At 55.1% G+C, this 20681-nt stretch overlaps 1 protein-coding gene across 5 annotated transcripts in view; it reads left to right on the top strand.

Moving 5' to 3' along the window:
- The window catches only part of Arhgap17 (Rho GTPase activating protein 17), a gene marked incomplete at its 5' end in the record, with an annotated part of 57729 nt that extends 44383 nt beyond the window's left edge, over positions 1 to 13346 (top strand). For 2 of the 5 annotated variants that reach the window (XM_013504870.1, XM_013504867.1), the window contains 3 exon segments: positions 5169 to 5789; positions 6879 to 6926; positions 12525 to 12617. In XM_013504870.1, coding sequence (XP_013360324.1) covers positions 5169 to 5789; positions 6879 to 6925 — 668 coding nt within the window. 5 annotated transcript variants of the gene reach the window in all.
- Between the last annotated feature and the right edge of the window lie 7335 nt (positions 13347 to 20681).

Genomic DNA, 20681 nt, shown 5'->3' with positions numbered 1-20681 from the left:
CGCGCCCCCCGGGAGGGCTGTGCCGGCCTCCGTGAGTTGGCTCAGGGGTGCGGGGTTGAAGCTTTTGGATAATCTTCTCTGTGGATGTCTAGAAAATGGCAAGCAGGAAAATCAGCCGTTAAAAACAAGAGCACAAAAGCAGTCATTTAAGAACGTTTTCCCACAGGAGCTGTAAAGCTTAAACAAAAAGTAATTTCTTCAGAAACTTGCTTAGTTTTCTGGGAATCTGGCGTTCCCAGGCTTTGCTGTTTAGGAACCTCCATGGCCTGCGTACCACTGGGTTTTGTGGGTCTGGAGGCCCACTGCGCCTGCTAAACCGGCCCACGGCTTCCTGGGTCCCAGTTCGTGCAAGCTTCGTGTCGGCTGAATTGCTCCCGCCCTTTCCTGTGGTCCTCTCCAGTCAGCGGTCGGGGCGTTGCTTTCAAACAGAAAGGTGGGGCCGTTTCTGGGGAACTCGCCAGTGGCTTCCCTGTCCACCTCCTGCCTGGGCCCCAGGTGTACCGGCTGGCAGCTGCCTCGAGCCCTCCTCTCACGCTCCGCTGCTTCCGACTTCACTCTGCTCTCTGTCCCTTGGGCACGCGGAGCTCTTCCCCGCTTTAGAGTGTCTGCAGCCTGTCCTTGGCTCGCCCAGGACGTTGTGACATCTTCATGCAGTCCTTACCACTTAGGTCTCAGCTCAAAGGTCACTTCGCCCATAAAGCCAGCCGTGTCTGCCTTACGTGTGCACGTCACCCTCCATCGTGTCACTCTCGTTTTTGCAGGAGCACTTTCTTGATGGGCAGTTTTTAAATTTGCTTTCTAACGTGTTGCCAGTCTCTCCGAGTTGCTCTTAGCGGCGTGCATACGTGCGTCTTGCACACCAGTGCTCCTAGCTCTTGCGCTGTGCCCGTCACAGAATGAGCACTGTGGGCACCAAAGACACTGGCGTTAGTTTTGCCCCTCCCCTCAGAACGTTTGGCAGGGCCTGGAGACGGCTGGCCGTCACGCACGGTGAGGGTGTTACTGTTGGCATCTAGTGGGCCGAGGCGGGGCTGCTCAGGATCCTGTAGAATGCACAAGACAGCCCACGAGAAAGTTAACGTGACCCAACGTGTCGGCAGTGCCCGGACTGAGAGCCCCGGTCTGGAAAGGGACGGGAGCCCACAGAGGGGTAAAACTGTGTGCGCTGAGGTGCCCAGTGTCTTTTTTTCTTTGTCTTTTTGAGACACGGTCTCGCTGTGCGGTTCAGGCTGGCCTTGAGCTCACTTTGTAGCCCAGGCTGGTCTCGAACTTGCAACGATCTTCCTGCCTCAGCCTCCCGAGTGCTGGGATGACAGGCGGGCGCCACCATGCCCGGCGCGCCCAGTGTCTTGACTCTGCACAGCATCTATTGGAGGACAGACGATCCGCACTACAGTGCATGGGTCTCGTGGTTCGTGGATGCTCATAAAACAGTGCGTGGAACGCATCCGCAACAGTGCTTCATAGGCCTCGCCGCGGCCGGCTGTGATTTGGATTCAGTTGTCCTGCTAGCTCGATCAACCGCTGCTACCTGTGCGATTGTCCAGAAACATGGGTGCTGCTGAGGCCGCAGAGGAAGCCAGACGTGTCACGACATTTTGGCACTAGGCACAGATCAGCTGCCTTTATGTGTAAAGTGTCTTACAGAGATTCATGAATATGAATAAGTTTGTTGATTGTAATAATCTTCCAAATGGATGCGAATAGTATTCCTGTTTACATTTGGGCCGCAGTTACTCAGATTCAAGCAGCTATAAGTAGACTGGGTCCGTTCATAGACTTGCTGTCAGTTTTGCTAGTGAAACAGACCGGGGGTGTGATGAGACGGAGGAAGTCCGACTTGAGGAAGCAGCGCCGGCGCTCATGCCGGCCCGGGAAGAGCGATGAGATCCGCTTGTCCTAGCGCCGGTCACCGACGGGACAGGCGTCCGCACGCCGCTGGTGGTTCATAGCTGCGTGCTGCCCGGGGGGAAGGCTGTACGTCTGAGTTCAGACTCTTCTTAGCATTTTCTTTGTGACCAGGGACTGGGCAACAGAATAAGTAACAGCCTTGCCACTGAAAAGCCTCCAGTTAGCGGAAGTGACGGGGGCACAGGCTCAGCCTCCTTAGGGAGCACAGTGGTCTGCCCTGCAGTTACGGAGCACCTTGCACTAGGCAGAGCTGGGGCTTCCCGGGGCATGGTCCCAGCGGCTGCTTGGCTTCTGATGAGGCCTGGTGGTGCTTTAGCTCCGCAGTAACTTCCTGTTCCTGTAAGAAAAACAGTAACGGGGACACCTGGGCGAGGCCTTGCCCGCAGCCCTGCTGCGTGGAGGCGTGAAGGCCCTGCTCGCCAGCACGCTGAACCGTGGCAGCACGTAGGTAAGGGCGCTGCGCAGACTGAGGGAAGTCACGGTGTGTGAGTGCTGCCTTCACAGACAGGCGGGCGAGGCGGAGTCGGGGGAGATCCCGCCGGAGGGAGGGGCGCACGGCGCCTGCGGGCAGTTAGCGCCGCTCCTCGGGCCGGACCTGGAGCGGATTTCCTTTGGAAATCTCTGAGGTCCCCCCGGAGGCCTGGTGGCCCAGGGGAGCGAGGCGTTTCTTCTCTTGAACAGATCTGAGCTCTGTATTTGGTGAATGCAGGGACAGAGCTGTATGAAAGGTGCGCTGACGGGGCGTGCTGGTCAGCACGCTCGCTGCTGCTGAGAGGCCCGTGGGCTGTGAGCGGCACAGGCGGCAGCCCCTGCGGCCCTGTGTCCTGCTCGCTCTCACAGAACCGTGGGGTTCCCACTTGGGAGCCTGCGCGTCCGTAACCGCCGCCGCCGGCTGGTGTGTTCCGTGCGAGGGCCGCCGTGCTCCGGGAAGTGGGGACCCGGGGCTGGAGGGCCAGGTGGATGCCGCGGGCCGCGGGCACGCTGGAGCTGAGGGGAGGGGAGGGTGGGGAGCAGTAGCGTCTGGAAGCTGACCTGGTCATTGCATGTCGCCCGGGGTGGCGGCGGCCCCCAGGGAGGGGAGGGCTGGAGGCAGAGGCTCTACGCTCACAGGTGTGCGCTTGCCCCTGAAGGCACACACCTGAGGGAAGGCTGCAAGTTTGACCTTTCCCAGCACGGTCATTACAGGTGTACGGTAGAAATAAAAGTGCGTGGTGGAGAGGGACATCGCGGGGTTTAAACTCGTTACGTCTGCCTGCGAAAGCGCTGCGCACGGCGGCAGGAGGCAGGTTCGGGCGAAGCGCTCGGCTAGGGCCACGCTGTGTCCTGTGGCCGTTGCCCTCTCTGCTGCCGTCCTCGCTGTGTCCCAGCTGGTCCTTGAGGGAGTCCTCCCTGCCTGGGCTCCATCCCTTGGTGCTCAGCCTGAGGCTGTGTTCTGGGGGCCACACAGCAGTCTGTCTTGTTCCTGAAGAGGCGGCAGGTAGGGAGCTCGGGCATCCCCGGAGGAGTTGGGTTCTGTGTGCGGGCACGCACAGGCACACACACGCGCGGACGCGTTCCCACTTCCCAGCGCAGTCCTGGGAGGCCACACCAGATAAAGCCACACTTTCTCCCAGCGCTGCCTCTGTGTGGAACACGGGCCCCATCGTCCTGCTTGCTGTTCTCATGCTTTCTCTAATTCGCTCTGCACCCGTAAATGTCAGGAGTCTCTCATCTGGTAATGAATTTACAGTTAATATTGCTCAGAATAGAAGTCAGGCTTTTAAAAATGCTGCGTATGGCAATCAGAATACGGCTGAGTCCCAAAGATCTCTTCCTTCCTAAGCTGCTTGGTTGTTTCTATGGGAAAAGGTTTTCTGAGCTCCAGGGTTGACAGTTCTAGACACAAGAGCAGAGCAGACTTCACCCCATCAACCCTGAATCCTGAACAAGGAGCCAGGCTGTATTGGAGGAAGAAAATAGAGTCCAGGAGGTCCATGTGACACGAGTGCAAATCTCTGCCCCACCACTCCCCAGCTGTCTTACTCCCACAAAACACTTGTGCCTCCTGAGCCTCAGTTTTCTCCACTGTGAAATGGGTATAAAACAGTATCAGGTTCTTCAGTAAGCTGATGAGATGTTCATGAAATAATTTATGTGAAGCACCTGACTCGGTACAGGTGATGTGCTAGGTGAGTGATAACACGTCTTTCTTTCCTTCATTTCTTTCTCCCTTTCTGGGGGAAATCAGTGAGCTCCCAGCAGAATTTGAAAAATGAACTCGTTTTCTTTCTGCCCATCCTTCCCAGCCCAGAACCAAGACTCTAGGTCTGCTGTTTTCTGTTCCAACCTCCTTGGTGCCGGGTTCCCAGTCCTGACCTTAGCAGGTGTCATGAGGACAGTGGCGCTGATTCAGCTGTCCTTGGAGAAATGACTCCAAGGCAACTCTTCCAAATCAGTTTGTGCTCTTATTTAGAATATTACTATCTATTAACGCAAATGATGTTGTAGTTGGTAAAACTTCTATTTTTAAAAAAATACAAAACCAAGGAGAAGAATGCCTGAGCAGGGGCCGTGGCGGGCCAGGGTGGACCATCACCAGGAGGAAGCTGATGTGCCCTCTCGTCCCAGCTTTGGGGTTCTGAGGGGACACGGACGAGAGGGCGGCCGACTGGGCCTGGAGCAGCGGTTCTGTGCGGCTGTGGCAGTCTCAGTAGCTGAGTTTTCTTCCTTTGAACTTCTAAAATGACGTCACAAAAGGTGTATGTGTATTATACGCTTTTTAAAAACAAACTTTTAGTTTAGAAATAATTCTAGATTTTCAGGAAAGTAGATTTCCCTGTGCTCTTCACCCGGTTTGCCCTGTTTTATCTGACGGCACCGTGGAGCACTAGGAGAGCAGCGCTGGCCCGCAACAGTGCCCTCCACGCTCGGTCCGAGTTCCTCGGCGTTTCCCCGACGCCCCGCTGCAGGGCCAGGACCCTGTCTTGGAGAGCGCACGCCCCGAGCCTTCCTGTTCCCTTGGCCCCCCGTCCCTGCAGTCTCCTCAGTCTCGCCTTGTGTCTTCGTGGCTTTGACAGCTCGAGACGGACGACCAGACGCCTGTGTTGGGCAGATGCTCTGCCGGGCAGCGGGGTCTGTGGGCGTGGGGAGGGAGGGGCAGTGGGGCACCCTCCTGGCTGCCCTCACGGGCGCGGACTGCCTACCCATGGGGGCATAGCTTTGTGTCCCGGCCCTCACCATGCTGCTGTCACTGAAAGATGTTTTTTCCCTTTGTGTAGCTGTTAAGAAGCCTGCTCCAGCACCCCCGAAGCCAGGAAACCCGCCTCCTGGCCATCCCGGGGGCCAGAGTTCCCCAGGAGCATCTCAGCTTCCACCAAGTGTGTCACCAAAGCCAGCCACTCGCAGTCCTTCTCCTCCCCCGCAGCACACCGGCCAGGTGCCAGGCCCGCTGCCCGCCGCCGCCCAGCCCTCTGCCCCCCGGAGGTACTCCAGCAGCCTGTCTCCAATCCAAGCACCCAGTCACCCGCCGCCACAGCCCCCCACCCAGGCCACACCGCAGGGGCACACCAGGCTGGGCAGCCAGGGCAGCCCCTCCTCTGGGGCTCTGCCTGGTGAGCAAGGACTTGAGCAGCCGTCTCAGACCCCTCCCCAGACTCCAACGCCCCCCAGCACCCCACCTCTGGGGAAGCAGAACCTCAGCCTGCCGGGATCCCAGACGCAGGCAGTGAGTAACCCTGAGACTGCACAGCCACATGCTGGAACGCTGCCGAGACCCAGACCAGTACCAAAGCCACGGAACCGACCCAGTGTGCCTCCGCCCCCTCACCCTCCCGGCGCACACCCCGCTGGGGGCAGCAGCCTCACCAGTGCGGCTCTGACGGCTTCCAAAGTAGTGACAGGTAAGTGGGAAGTGGCTCCCACGGCCCCCGTCCACTCTTGGTTGCTTGGTTACTGCTCCTGAGAGCAGGACTCAGCAAACTGCCGGCTGAACGGACCTGGCCCCAGCTAGCGTGCAGAGTTCCAGCTTGACCGGCGCGCAGCCATGCCCGCTGGGTGACGTAAGTCCCTGGTTGCTCTGTGCAGAATCCGCAGTGGGGCCGAGGAGCTGTAGAGATCCTACAGCCTGCAAAGCCTAAAACACCCACTGCCTGGCCCCGTAAGTTTGCTGAGCCTTGCTTTACTTCATGTTTAGGACCAGTCTGCATTTCCACTGTTCTGAGCATAATGATTCTTAATCCAGGTGGAAGGTATGCATAAGCGTGAAATTAATTTCTTGGTAAATTCCTTTTTAAAGTTTATTTTCCAAGAGTAAAAAAGTTGCCATAGTAATGAATTTCAGCGATGACTTCAAAGTCACGATTTATGCTAACGTGGGTGCTCTGGGACCTCGGCTCTGAGGGCCTCGTTACACCAGCGCTGGCCTCACGTCGCGGTAGAGGGGAAAGGCGGCTTCCTGTAAGCCCCGGGGGAGTGTTCAGCTGTGGTGGGGCGCATACAGATTTTAATGGACAGCCTCACGGAGTGTTTTTAATAGGCAGTCTAGGATGTGGGCACATTCTTTAATTATGATTTAAAAGTACTTCCATCTCAGTCACTCAGATTTACTATTTAATTTTAAAAGGAATTTTTTGTGTTTTAAAAAATAGTAATTAGAAGCTCCACTTCATTTCTTACAGCAGCCTCCTCTTAATTAAACTGTCTAGTTACAAATTATTCTGAGGAGAAGCTGAAATATCCCTCTGGGCTCCTCAGCCGTCCTGAGTGGTGTCTCAGCAGAAGGTCAGCCAGCAGTACAGCCAAAACCGATACGGCAAATGGTCACATTACCTGATTTAAAAGTGTCTTTTGATAACTTTTCTTTTTCAGGAGTGTAACACCGAACACATATACCTGTTCATAAATGGTTAATAACTTCTCTTGTGACACAACATTTATTTTGAAAACTGCAAAACCCACACTGGTTTGTTTGCTTGTTTGTTTCCCGATAGATGCCCTCCCTAGCGCCCTCACAGGTGGGGAAGGTTTCCAGGACTAAGGTCTGTAAGCCCCCGAGCAGCTTGAACCGCAGCTCCCAGTGCTCCTGCTTAGCTGTGTTCCGTGTCTGTGCTTTTGACTTCGTGCTCCGCGGGGCTCTTTGCTGCCGCGCGCTCTGTGGCAGGCAGACGTCCCTTGCACTGTCGTCAGAAGCTCTTGGAGCTTCAGTGCTCCGAATGCAAGAGGCACATGTCAGTAGGTTGAGAGCCCGATTCAAAGCCACTCAGAGCAGATGTGAAGAACAGGTCCTTCTCTTTGGGAAGCCTTTCACAAGCGTTCTGCTCGTCCAGTGCACTTCGCCTGTCCTCAGCTTGCTCCTCCGGAGCCAACAAAGGGCACTTGGGTGCCACCAGCGTAGAACATGGTGCCCCTGTGTCTTGCGCTGTAATTTTAATTTTTGTATTTTGAGTGCAAGTTAACTGCATGGAGCTTCTTAATTATGTCTGAAATCCTCAGAACGACAAAAACAGGTTTCCCCCAACAGTGTCACTCCGAATTCCTTCAGACGCGTCTGCATTCTGGCATGCTGAAGTTTGGCTTTCTTAAACCACAAAGCTCGTGAGCAGGCACTGTGCAGGACCAGGCACGGCGTAGTGCACACCTGTAACCCCAAGGTGTGGGAAACGGGAAAGGACTGCAAGTTCGAGCCTGAGCCCCCTAACTGATTTAGTTGGCCCCTGTCTCAAAATAAAAAAATAAAGAGCCGGATGTTGGTCAGTGTGAAGGCCCTGAGTTCAAGCCCCAGTACCACCAAAACAAATCCAGCATGAGGCCCATCGGCACTGTCTCTCAGCGCACGTTTGAGCGGCACAGGCGTCTCCTTAGGCGGGTGTTCGGTCTCACCAGAGCCCTGAGCCTCTTGTGGGCCACAGAGCCAGAGCGTCCCCAGCGTGCTGCGCGCAGCAGACGGCGAGGGCAGCTTCGAAGACACGGGGGTCGCAGGCGTGATTCCTCTCCCTCGCTTTTTGGCAGCTAACCCAGAAACCTGGGGGTGACTGCGTGGGCGTGGGAGTCGCTCACGTAAAGTGACCAAGCCCTCACTTTTTATTTAAGTGGGAGACTGCAAACCAGAATTACGCTTGTTCTTCAATACCGTTGTTGCCTGAGATGCGTTCGTGCCAGAAGGTAGTTCTGGTGATCTGTTGCAACGCTGCGGTGCACTGGCCTTTATAAATTATTGGATAAGTGATATTTCACATTTAGAAGTACTTCTCCTGCCGGGCGTGGTGGCGCACGCCTTAATCCCAGCACTGGGGAGGCTGAGGCAGGAGGATCATTGTGAGTTCAAGACCAGCCTGGGCTACAAAGTGAGCTCCAGGCCAGCCCGACTGCATAGTGAGACCCTGTCTCAAAAAGACCAAATAAATAAATAAATAAATAAATGTACTTTTCCTTAAGATGTTAGCTACATATTTAATCCTTCTACGCAATGAACTCTCCTAACGCAGGATATTCCGGGTCACCTTAACTATCTTTGTATTACAGAATTAACCTTTAATCCCTTAAACCTCCCTGGAACACTAGTGGAAGTACGCAGAAGACCAGCATTTAGAATTCAGGAGTCCACTGGAGGTGTCCCTGCCACCGTTAGTCAGTGAGGCTTGGATATGGCCGTGGGGTTTTTCAGGAGGAAAGGAGTAGCTGCCTTGGACGGGGCAATCTTTTATTGTGACATCACGTTTTTGCTTGGGAGATTTTAGACAGACCGATTCCTGACAACAGGGTTATTCGTTTAGAGGAGTTAGTTTTAAAGCACTGAGCTGAGGCTTGTGGGGTTAAGGTGAGCTCCTGGGGGACTTTACTGCTGCCAGCTGAGCTCTGCTGGAATTCTGTGTTGTTTTGGGTCTGGAGCTCTTAATGATGATTCAAGAGAACTATCCTCAAACGAGAGAGTTTACCACCTTGCTGATTTTAAAGTAATAGTATTTAGCCAAGAGTGTTCTAATTTAAACATTTTATTAAATAATTTAGATGTATGACCTGCCATATTCAGTAAGAACTGAAATTGGAGTGTTTAATGGTAAGGAAAAGGCACCTGATTGGCCAAAGCATTTTTGCTGCTGTACGATCATACGTGTGCACTCATGCCTGTTACTAACCAGATACCTTCGCCCCGTGTGCTCGCACCCTACTAATAGTGCATGTGTGAGGGGGACTGGCTTTGTTCGTGCTCGCTGCCGAGTCTGAATGCTCACAGACGTTAACTGCTAACCTACACTTCCTGAGTTCCCGCTCCTTTCCCTGTCCAGCAGGCTTGAGGGATGGCAGGAGGAGCGGACACTGCGGAGTCGGACACCGCAGTTAGAGCTTCAGCTCTGCAGCCTCAGGCGGGGCGCAGGCTGGGTGATCCGTGGGGTGGTAACAGCAGAACTGCGGAGAAGATTGAATTAGACAAAATGAGAAAAGCACCTGTTACAAGTTATAGTCTAGTGGGTTTAGATAAATGGCAGTTATTGTTTACCTAGAAGAAAATGTATTTAATCAGTTACACATTAGATTCACTGGTCAACATTTTAAAGCTTAAGTGCCCAGATCTGGCCTTCCTGGACCCAGAGACAAGAGGCCAGGGGCAGGGTTGAGGTATCTGTATTTTAACCTAATGCACCCCTTGGTTTTCCTATTATCAGTTCTTTCACTGGTTAAAGGACAGTGCTTAGCGGAGTGTGGGGTGCGTGTCTGTGATCCCAGCACTTTGGGAGACTGAGGCAGGAAGAACGTAAGTTGGAGCCCACCCTGGGCAGCTTAGCGATTTAGCAGGCTCTGTCTCAAAATGTAAAATAAAAGGCTGGGATGTGGCTTAGTGCAAACCACCCCAGAACGTTACTCTTTAATTTAATGAGAAGAGTCACGAGGGAGCCCGAGGTCGTTCATCTACTGTACGGTGGACCGGACAAACCGATGGAGTCGCGCTCTCAGTACTCACGGCTGGACAGTGTGCTGGCCCCCCCGGGCTCTCTTCCTGACATCAAACCTCCCTGGTGTCGTGAAAGTAATACGCTTTTAAATAGTAAGCATGGGTGTGAAGGAAATCAGAAATAACATGAAATCAGCAATAGTTCTACACTTGGGGAGTCCTGTTGATACTTTTTAAAAATTCTGGTTCCGTTTTTCTGAAGGCAGGAAGGTATAGGATCATAATTATTCTGCACAGACAGACCTTAATCCTGCGCTTTGTTCATGTTTGAGGCAGGGTGTTGGTAAGTCATTCAGCATGGAGGCGACCTTGTGAACCGTGCCTCAGCCTCTGCAGTGCTGGGATTGCAGGCGTGGGCCTCCACGCCCCGCAGTCGGGATTTTACTTTCCTTCCTATCCTGTGCTCTCTCCCATGTGGCATTTTGTTTTTATAACATTCTCTTTAATGACTGCATAATATTTCATCAAAAAGATATATGATTGCTGTAGTTCATAGAAATGGCTTCTACTTCGATTTTCAGATTATTTTTAATGAGTAAATAACAGAAGCACCCAATATAAACAGCCAGTGAGACCCGAACAGAGGATCTCCTTTAACTGGAGTAATAAGTAACTGACTGGAAGTCTGTCATGGACTGCAACGTCAGTGAAAGCCTTAAACACTGGTGCCCAATAGAGGGAATGGACGTCCCCGGACTCTGGGCAGGGAGGAGGGCTGGGTGGTGGCCTGGGGCTGATGTTCACCCTGCTGTTGAACTTGAACCTCTGCATTTCAAGGGTGTTTGGGATCTGTTACTAGCCCAGGTTGTTATCAGGTAACCTTGGCCTTTTTAAAGGATAGGTTCATAACCTAAAGCACATATTTGAAATTGTTGATATGACAGATAATTCTGAGTAATAGAACGCCGGTCTGGAGAGGCAGCTTCCTGCCTGAAGACGCTCAGGAAGCACCTGGGTGACATCTGTCAGAGCCTCGGCCCCTGATGGGCTGAGACTGGGCAGTGGGAGTCTCTTTTTTCTTTTTCTATTTTAAATGTCGTATGAGTAGGACAGATGTGTCCCCCCCCCCCACCTTATTAACGTGCATTCTGCCGGGGAGAAATCTGAGTATCTTCACATCCATGCCCGCGAACGCCTTTGGCTGCACCAGCAGGTGGTGTAATTCAGCTGGTTCGGTTGGTTTTCAGTAGTGGTAAGACCTGAATTGTCTGAAATGACAGGGAGCGCCTAAGCTCTTCAACACCCTGGTCCTTGCATGAGTCTAGGAATTTTCCCAGCTGTGTCCCCTAGGGAACCTTGGGAGGGGTCTGTCAGCCCAGAGATCCGGGATGAGCGAGCAGTGCCCTGGGAGTAAACAGGTCTCAGAGCTGGGGACTGAGGGCAGGAACAGGGGCGGCCGTGGGGCAGGGGACATTTTCAAAGTGGCAAACCTTGCAGAAGCACCGCAGCGTTTGCAGCTGTGTCTGCCCGGCTGAGGGGTAGGCAGAAGTGCTGTGAAAGCCAGGCCCTGCACGATAGACGAGGGTAGTGGCACTCCAGCAGGTAAGGCAGCCAGCCCTCAGCATACCTGCAGCCGCAGCAGCTCTGGCTCCCCGCCTGCTCCCTGCTGTGACCAGCTTGAATATCACATAGTCAAACTACAACAAACCTAAATGCGTCCCTTCACTCTCACACCAGTCCTAGGATAGCGGCCAGGGCTGCTCTTGTAATTTGCTAGAAACTGAACCTTCTGTGTTGGTTAGGGCTGGGCTCCTGGACTTGACGGCAGGCGTCACTAAGGCGACGTCGGTCCGGTTCACTGTCGTATCCTCGGCAGGTAGAACAGGCCCTGGCGTGTAGTTGCTCTTCTGTAAGTAGCTGCTTGTGAAGGAGTGAGCCAGATGCACTGGCCTCTCTGGGAGGAGAACTGAGCGGGTGGAGGTGTCCCACACCCTGGGGTGAGGCTGGAGGGCCGTGTGTTTGCCATCTTACTAAAGGAATCTGAACTACCGAAAGACGTGGAAGGGAACCGGGTATACTGGAAGGAGAAGGGGAACGAATTTTCGCAGGAAACGTGGGGGACTGCTCATTATGGTCAGCTTGAGGTGACTGTCCCCCAGGGGCCGCCGGCAGCGGCGTGGGACATTTTGAGTAGTCACGGGGGTGCGGGGGCAGATCGCCCCTGCCAAGTGCCGGGAAAGGCCAGGGTCCTGCTCAGGGCACAGGGAGGCGCCTCGTGACGCAGAGCGACTCAGCGTGAAACGTTGCCAGGGCCAAGGTCAGGCTCGTAGCGTAAGTACCGGAGGGAGCCGCGTGGGCCTCGGGGCAGGCTTTTTCCGATGAGCTCATCTGCGCCCGCGTGTTGGTAGGAAAGTCCAGCTGCTGCGAGAGCGATCTTGGTAAGGGTAAGGTGGAGGAGGGGCCCTTCTTTAGTCACGGCAGGCAGGTCCTGCGAGGGTCCCGTGTCCGAGGGCTGCCGGGGCTGCAGGAAGGCACACCAGAGCCCAGAGGTGAGCTGTGCCGTGCGTCTGCCCGCTAGGCTCTCGCAGGCTTGCCGTGACTCCTCAGGGCCGCCAAGGGCGCTCTAGTCAGGGCCTGTGTGTGCATGGGCGAACTGGAACCCCCCAGCCCCTCCTGCTCGGGGTGCCTTTGGGGCCGCGTGGGCGTCACCCTCGTTGATAGCGTGTCTCCTCGTGTTTTTGTCCAGACACCAATTCTAGGGCCTCAGAACCGCTTCGCAGCATCTTCCCTGAAGTACACTCGGACTCAGCAAGCAAAGACGTGCCTGGCCACATTCTGCTGGATATAGACACCGACACGGAGAGCACCGCCTTGTGAAGAGAGCCGCCTCCCGGCCCGTGGCCCCGGCCACCCCGGTGCCTGGAGTTGGCGGGCGACCTTCTGTCTTTGCAGACCAAACAGCGACAAGCTTTCGGTGGAGAAGGCCTCACCACGGAGGACTCAGACCCTGCACAGCCCAGGGAGAACGTGGAGGCCAGCACTTACAGCTGAATGACCTGTGTCTTGAAGAAGTTGGCTTTCTTCACGTAGGAAAGAAATCGTGCCCCCAGCATCAGAAACCTCGAAATACCTAAGGCGAGAAGAGTACTACTGCGGAGAAGTGTGCGGGAGCTTTTGCCACTGCTGTGCACGCGGGCAGCACCAGCAGCAGCTTGGAAGGGACGAGAGCCGGCGCCTTGACCCTATTTAATAAGACCATCCGCACCAGTCACCGGCCCGCCCCGCACGCTTACAGGCTGCAGGGCCGCTCGCTGTCAGGTGCGGTCCTCTCCCCCCAGTCCCCCAGCCACGCGCGGTGAGGCTGACTGCTGGACCTGTCACTCACCAAGCTGGACGTGACTGTGCCTTGTTGGATTGCCAGAATGTAGACAGAAACGTACTGTTGTTTTTTAAGAAAGGAAAAAAAAAAAAAAAAAACAACAATGTAATTGCTACTTGATAAGGACCGAACATTATTCTAGTTTCATGTTTAATTTGAATTAAATATATTCTGTGGTTTATATGAAAACTTGGTGGTTCTTGGAGTGTGTGTGCGTGTGCTCATGCGTGCGTGCATGCGTGTGTGCACAGCCCATGTAGGGTGTAGATGCGGTGTCCCAGGGGCTGCAGCAGTTTGAAGGAATGGAGAGCCACGCCACGGCAGCGAGAGAAGCCGCCAGTGCCCCAGAGACCGCCCGGACTGGCTGCCCCTCCGTGAGCAGGCACTGGTCAGGGTTGTGCTCGCGGGCGCCCCGGTCCCGACCCCTTCCTCATCCGCCTAGAGAGGCTTAACTGAGGGAGAGCTCGTCTGCAGCGACCCGGCCTCCGCGGGGCGAGTGCCTGTGTGCCAAGCACACTGTTCCTTGTCCAGCGGCCGCAGTGCCCTCCTGCCCCGTCCGAACCTCTCCCCAGGGCTGGCGGGCGTGGGCGGATGCGGAGTTGGAGCGAGCGAGTGTCCGTGTGGACAGCTGTCCTCGTGGTGTCCCCGTCCCAGGGTAACTGCTAGGTTGGCTGCCTGGGGCCGTCCGCTGTTAGAGTGCTCCGTGGGGCGTCAGCCCCCGGCCCTTGGCTTGGAAGACAGGGAACCTCCCTTCACTGCGCGCAGACTCCAGCCTAGCTTGACAAGGGCACCCCAGCTCCCCCCCCAAGTTCCCGGTGGCCCCACAGCACTCTGTACATCGTCAGTTGCACTCAGGCTGTGCGCCTGGCCCCCATCTTACGTGCGCTCACGACTCACTCTTCCCTCCTGACTCGGCCCCCACCTTTAACTGTGGGACAAACGTTGCCAAGAAAGCAGTTTCTGTGCAGGTTGCTCCCCGGCACCTTGGTGTCCGCAGCGTCTGGGAGAGGCCTCGCCGTGGCGGGGCTGGCAGTCGGGAGGACTTGGGGACAGACGCTTGCCACGTGGGCACCTGGGAGTGAGGCAGGCCACGCTGACATTCCCCTCCACGTAGCATGTGCTACTGCAATTCTGTATCCCAACAGACGCTACCCTCACTTTTAAGAATGTCATTCTCTGTTGTAGCCCAGTCTTCAGAAAAATGAGAATTATTAGGCCCTGCAAGTGTATCCAGGGTAAATTCCAAACAGAAGCTGCTGTCCGTCGCCTGGAGGGGACCAGCCCCAGGGCATGGGCCCAGTGGCCAGCGTGGGATGTCCGGAGCTGTAACTGCGCGTGAAGCTCGTCTGCAGGCGGGGCTGCGGACGGCACCAGTGTCCTCTTCCCTTTTTTGTGCTCAGGACCCAGGATTCCTCCTGCTTGGAGAGTCGCCATGTTGCTTGTAGCGTTCGCTGTCACCACGCACGGCAGAGCCCTTACTCCCCGCCCTCCATGAGAGGGTGAGAAGTCTCCTCGGACTTCACAGTGGCTGCCCTGGGCCCTCCAGGGAGACACTCCCCTCTAGAACCCACCTTTCAGACCGTTAGCTTTGCGCCACACTCTTAAAGCTCTTAGGCCCGTTTCCTGGCTTTCCGTCCCACGCTTTTGCCTACACCACAACGTCAGGGGTTAGGACCCGTTCATCTTGCCACAGCCTGCAGTTTCGGACCCGTGTAGCGCTGTGGAAGGTCACAGCGGCCCCCGGGCTGGCCTGATAGTGCTGGCTTCTACCCACGCTCCCTCCGAGAGTTCAGAGGTGGTTGGGGTGACCCAGTCCCTGGACCATCTTGATGGCCCCGGTTCCCTGGGAACTCCTGGGATGGATTCCCATTCCTCTCTTGGGCTGCAGCTCATAGCACATTTCTCTTTGGAAATCTTCAAAGGTTGCTTCTGGTTTTCCTCCCTGGGTCCTGCTCCCAGCATCCCCTACCCACCTCTTACCTACCCGGCCCCACCATGTCTTCCCTCCGGTGGTCCCCGGGACCTCAGTCTCAGCGTCTCCCATCAGACATCAGGGGGCTACATCCTCTTGACAGGGATGTCTCTAGACCAGTGGCTTCCACAAGGGCGGAGCAAGGGAGGACGAGAGGTGTGCTGGAGTGAAGCCACTGGCCCTGGTGCAACCATAGAGCAAGGATTCTAACCCCGTGCCGCACCTCACAGCCAGAGTGGGCACTTGCGTCCCTCCCCTGGCAAGCAAGGCCCATCCCCCGTTGCAGTGCTTAGGAGCTCACACAACCATTCTTGCTCCACAATTACTCACACAAACTTTTCTGGGTTGGTTTGTGTTGCTGGCTACCAGGTGCCTCTGCTGCTCGCTCAGGCACGTGGCCGAGCAGACCCCGAGCACCCAGCCAGGCAGGCCTGCCTCTCACCCCTTCACCCGCTCACGTCCACCCGTGCATCCACATAGCGCACACCTGTGGGAGCTGTCTCCTGCGTGACATGAGTAACCGCATACGTAGGTGCCTATAGTAATACATCATCTCACCCCGCTGCTTTCAGGAGCCAGCCGCAGCCAGCTGGGACCTCCGCTCAGGTTCTCCAAGGCGGCACTCAGACATCAGCCGGGGCTGGGGTCTCATTGGGGGCTCAACCGAGGAGGACTCAGCCCAAGGCGCTCTCAGATTCTCACAATTCCTTTTCTTGCGGCAATGGGACCCAGGGCCTGGCTTCCTGCTGGCCAGCCTCTGGAGCTACGTACAGTTCCCTGAAACTCGAGTCACCCGGTGTGACTCCTGCTCCACCAAGCCAGCAAGGAAAGTCTGCGGTGAACTGCCAGCAAGGCGGTCTCGCGTAACGTAACACTGTGCACAGGGCGATTAAAAATGGAGCCAGTGCTTAAAAATTTTAAAAATCATTACAGTGAAAGGCACATTGCGGTTAATCCTCAGAATACTGCGCCTCCCTTCAAACACCTATCCCGTTGTCCTTGCCGCTTGCTGCAGTAGTTCTAGAAGCCCTTTCTCATGCCTGTAGTCCCGCAGTTGTGACCGCACCACGGTGCTCAGTCCATTCGAAGCGTTCACCGTGGTCATTCTGACTGAGGAAGTGTTGAAAGTTGCACAGTGCTGGGTGTGGTGAGTGAGGACCCTGCGGTGTTTTATGAGCCCGCCTTTCTGTTGGGTGACACTCCTTGGCCTCAACATTGACTGTATTTTTGATCGCACGTCCTAAAGACGCAAGGATTTCCAGAGCTGCTTCAGAAAGGGGCAAGAACGAGGGACACGTGTTTGAAGCGAGGGGACCTCTGGGTCTGGTCCTGATGCCCGCAGCAGAGTCACGTGTAGCTCGGGTGTTACACTGAGTATCCCACGGCTGAGAATGTGTCTAAACAAGCGTGTCCAAGGACAGACGTCAGAGGTAAGGTCGGATCCTTGAAAGTGGAGGATCTGGGAGTAAGGATTATGTTGAAAAGAAGTCTCATCCTAAGACAAGAACAACTTTCACCCCCGTCTGAATCTACCTTTGGTTCTCTCTGCGTCCTCAGCCGCCCGGGCTGGTCCTGAAGCCCGGAGCTTCGTGTCTGGGCTCACGCTGACACCCCTCTCTGTCTCTTGCACAGTAATAGACGGCCGGGTCCTTGGTTTGCAGTTTGGTCATTTGCAGACGCAGCGTGTTCTTGGCGTTGTCTCGGAGACGGTGAGTCGGGCCTGCACAGTCTGGGTAGCGTGTGCTACCAGCGCCTGTGCTGACTTCCCCACCCACGCCAGCCCCTTTCCTGGAGCCTGGCGGACCCAGCTCATCCAGTAGTCACGGAAGGTGAAGGCGCCTCAGGGAGCCCCAGGCTGCACCAAGCCTCCGCCAGACCACCAGCCGCACGTCACCCTGGACACCTGCAACACAGAGACACCCTGCTCAGGGACCCGTCACCCAGGCCCGCTGGTCACCCCGCTCACACCCACCCACACCCCCAGTAGCTCTTGCTCACCACAAATCACCTTTCAAAACAGCAACAAGGAAAAGCCAGCTCAGTGTAAGCTCCATGGTGAGCCTAGCCGTGACCAGGGAGGGAAAACACCTGGGCATGCAGAGCTGGGCTCTTCTGCACCGCTGCAGGGCCGGGCTGGGCTGGTTCTCATCCGCCGCGGGAGGCCCTGTTTGCATGGCCTCCTGCGGCACAGACAGCTCTCTTGTGGAAGCCTCAGCTAGGGATGGGTCCAGCGCACAGGAGAGCCTGGGAGGTATTTCGTGACACTCATTACAATGAATATACGATGTCTTGCTGTGTGCATGACCTCTTTAGCTTTCTACCAAAACTTCCCTAAGTTTTACAGCTGGGCACCTAGTACAAGAAGTGTAATAGGCCTACAAGATACGAACTCACGTGGGATAAGAACATCTTTTTATCTGGGCCTATGTCCTCCTCATGGTATTTACCTGCTCCATGAGCAGTTCCTAGACGGAGACGGCAGCTTTCCTGATGTCTCCAGACCTCTTCCTCCAACGAGAGAACATGAAAACGCGGGTGTTCCAGAGGACAGGTGCACCCATCTGTCCACCAGGCAGAGTGGACGTGAGGTACACATTCTGCTTTACAGGAGTTTTAGTGTAGTTAGGCAGACGGTTGAGAATTTAGTAATAAAATGTGGTTCGTGTTTCGAAGACACATAGTGGGGAAGGATGATCGTCTGAGCAAAGAGTAGAGTAGCATTTAGTCAAAACGAGAAGGAGGGAGTAGCACAAAGGCCTACTTATTCAATATGGAACCACAGTAATGGGGCCTTCTTTACAGCATTCACTCTGCTGGACGCAGCTGAGACGGAGGGTGTGAGGTGTGACCTGAGATTGACTAGGGAGAGGGGAGGGTCGTTAGGGGCCTTGCCTACAAGGAAGGTGAGCGTCCCAGAAGGTCCCTGAAAGATTCCAAGCAGAGGATTGGCTTAATCAGATTTGCTCTCTTGTTGGAAGCGGCTGAAGCTGGAAAGTAATTACCAGTACAGCACGGAGCCAGCCCGAGAACACGGGCGCCCTGAGAACAGGGGGGCCCCGAGAACACGGGAGCTCCTCCAGGAGCATAAACAAGCCGTTGTAGCTTGTTAACTGATTGCTGGGCAGGGAGGCGGGAATTAACCAACCTCTCGCGGGTATAAAACGCTTTCCTGGGCTTGTGCAGTTCCTTTTCTTGCTCAGAAGAGAGGGAATCTCCGCCCGATCCCAGCTTTTTGTCTCTTGTCTGTTTTCCGCAATGGGGTGGTGGGCGGAAGCAAGTTGGTGAGCTAGTATTCGGCACTGGAGTGCGGGGTACTGGCACGTCAGCTGTAAAGCATAGGGTACAGGCTCTCTAGGGCCCAGAAAATATAAAGACTTCAAAGTAAACCGGAAGGAGAAAAAGTACATCGAGTTTGTCAGTGGTTAAAAATGGGGCAGACTCCGTCTCAAGAATCACAGGAGGTCGTGAGTCGAGAGCTGTTTTTCGCAGGCTGGGCTCCTGTGATTTTCTTTTTTGAATGCTCACGAGAAGGGGTTTTACAACCAAAAGGACTCAGCCCTGAACATTATTTTAAAGTCAAGGCCCGAGCCTCAGCGAGACACGGAGGGCAGAGCAACGGTGCTGCTAGAGCCTGAGCCCTCGAGTCTGGTCCAAGTTAATAAGGAAGGCGGGGGCAGGAGGGACTTTCCCCACTGAGGTGCTGCCTCGCCAGTTCCGTCTTTCCCACACATCTGCCGTCAGTACAGTGCAGGCTCCCGGTGATCCAGGACACGTACTGCATCTTCGGGTTTGTGCAGGTGTCGGCTCCTCGCACGGGCAAGGGGCTGCCTTCCCGGCGGCTACCACGGGCTGTCCGCCCGCAGTCTGGAGGAAAGGGAAACACCGGGGCTGTTGCTTCCGTTGTGAGGATGAGGGAATTCTGCCCGAGGCCGCTCTGTTGCACCTGGAGGGCAGCTCGGCCACTACCGTCTCTTGGACAAAGCTTTCCAGGGCTCGCACAAAGTGTCAGCCAGGGAAGCCGGGAAAATGAGCGTCGGCCTAACGCAGACAGGAGACGCCGGCCCTCCCTGGGAGACTCGCGGCGGGGCCTGCCTGGGCCCCATCGAACAGCAGGGCCAGAGGCTGGTGCCGGGCAGGCCCTGCGCTTGGGTCCTCGGCGGACTCCGCGGGGAGTTCCCAGCCGCCCGCAGGGCTGCAGGCCCAGGCCGGCCTTGGCACCAACCGCAGCCCCGTGCGCCTGGGCTGAGCGGGGTTCCTGACTGCGCTGCACCCCGACTTAGGACACGTGCGCTTCTGGCGCTGCAAATTCACTGGGCACAAGTACTGCTTGCGCTCCAGATGTGGACAAGAAGAAACTATCCGGCGGCCAGAGCGGGCTCCCCGGTGCCTGGGGTCGAAGGCCTAAGACGACGGCTGCGTATTCCCGTCCCTTCCACCGGCAAACTGGGTCCCCGAAAAGCGTTTTGGACGCCTCTGCCGCCACGCTGCCTGCCGACTAGTAGGGGGCTGCGGCTGCAGAGACAGTAACCTCCTCGCTGCTGGGGCGGGCGGGTGGCAGTGCAGCCCATTTCTGAGAGAAAAAGGACAGTTGAGGCCCCGCCCCGAGGCAATAAAATAAAAGCTGCAGCCAGAGGCTTGCTTCAGAGAGACCAGGTTTTGCCTGTTGTCACTGAAATTCAATGACTCAAAATCTCAATCTCCCCAGACTCTCCTACTGCTCAGGCACTCTCCCCTTGACAAAAAATAATAATAAAAAGTTACAAATAAAGGGGATCAGAGGATTTTGGATCTTCTGACACCTACTGCTTTCAATAGCTCAAACAAAATCGCCCCGAGACAGAATTGCCTATTAGGGAAAAAACATTTAAAGGGCTTTTAGACCAGGGTGTGGGTGTTTCAGTGACTGCCCAGCCCCGCTGGCTTCAAGCATGGCCTCTGGATGGCGCCACTACAGGGAGAGGGCAGTGTTTCTCGCCCTAGCAGGTGTTAAGTAGCTAACCTGGAAAGATGCAAAATAAAAAACAGATAAGACGCTACAGTGAGCTACGACACTTGCCAAGGGGCTGCGTCCACGTGCGAGTGGTTTTATTCTCCTAACATAAGGGCTCTGGCCAGTAGCTGAGGGAAGGAAGATTCTCTCTGGCATCAATCTGACCCTGCAATTAGAGTACGTTTTATGGATAGATGCACATTTTATGTTTTGGAATTTTAGTGGTAACTAATTTAGCGAACCAAACTAAAGTTAAATGACTTTTTTTTCAAGTACATCCCAGAGTCTACTCCTAGACACCGCACTGATCCTTTTAAAGAGGGATCCTAACAATGTCCTGATAATTTCTTTGAAAATGTATGGAAAGTGGAAATTATAACAGATTACTGGTTTGCGACAGTGCTCAAGTCACGGAACGCAGCGACACTGTCCCGATGCTCGCTGACGATATGGCCCAATCCTGGAAGTCACAAACCGGCTACGGTGTTTAGTCACAAGTACATGCAACTAAATGCGTACACAGATAACATGTGGGTTATATAATAAGCTATGAGGTGACCAT

The sequence above is a fragment of the Chinchilla lanigera genome, unplaced genomic scaffold, assembly GCF_000276665.1.
Source record: "Chinchilla lanigera isolate Chin_1 unplaced genomic scaffold, ChiLan1.0 scaffold00092, whole genome shotgun sequence".
Taxonomy (NCBI): Eukaryota; Metazoa; Chordata; class Mammalia; order Rodentia; family Chinchillidae; genus Chinchilla; species Chinchilla lanigera.
The sequence above is the reverse complement of the archived record's forward strand: the minus strand, read 5'-3'. Positions and strand labels throughout refer to the sequence as shown.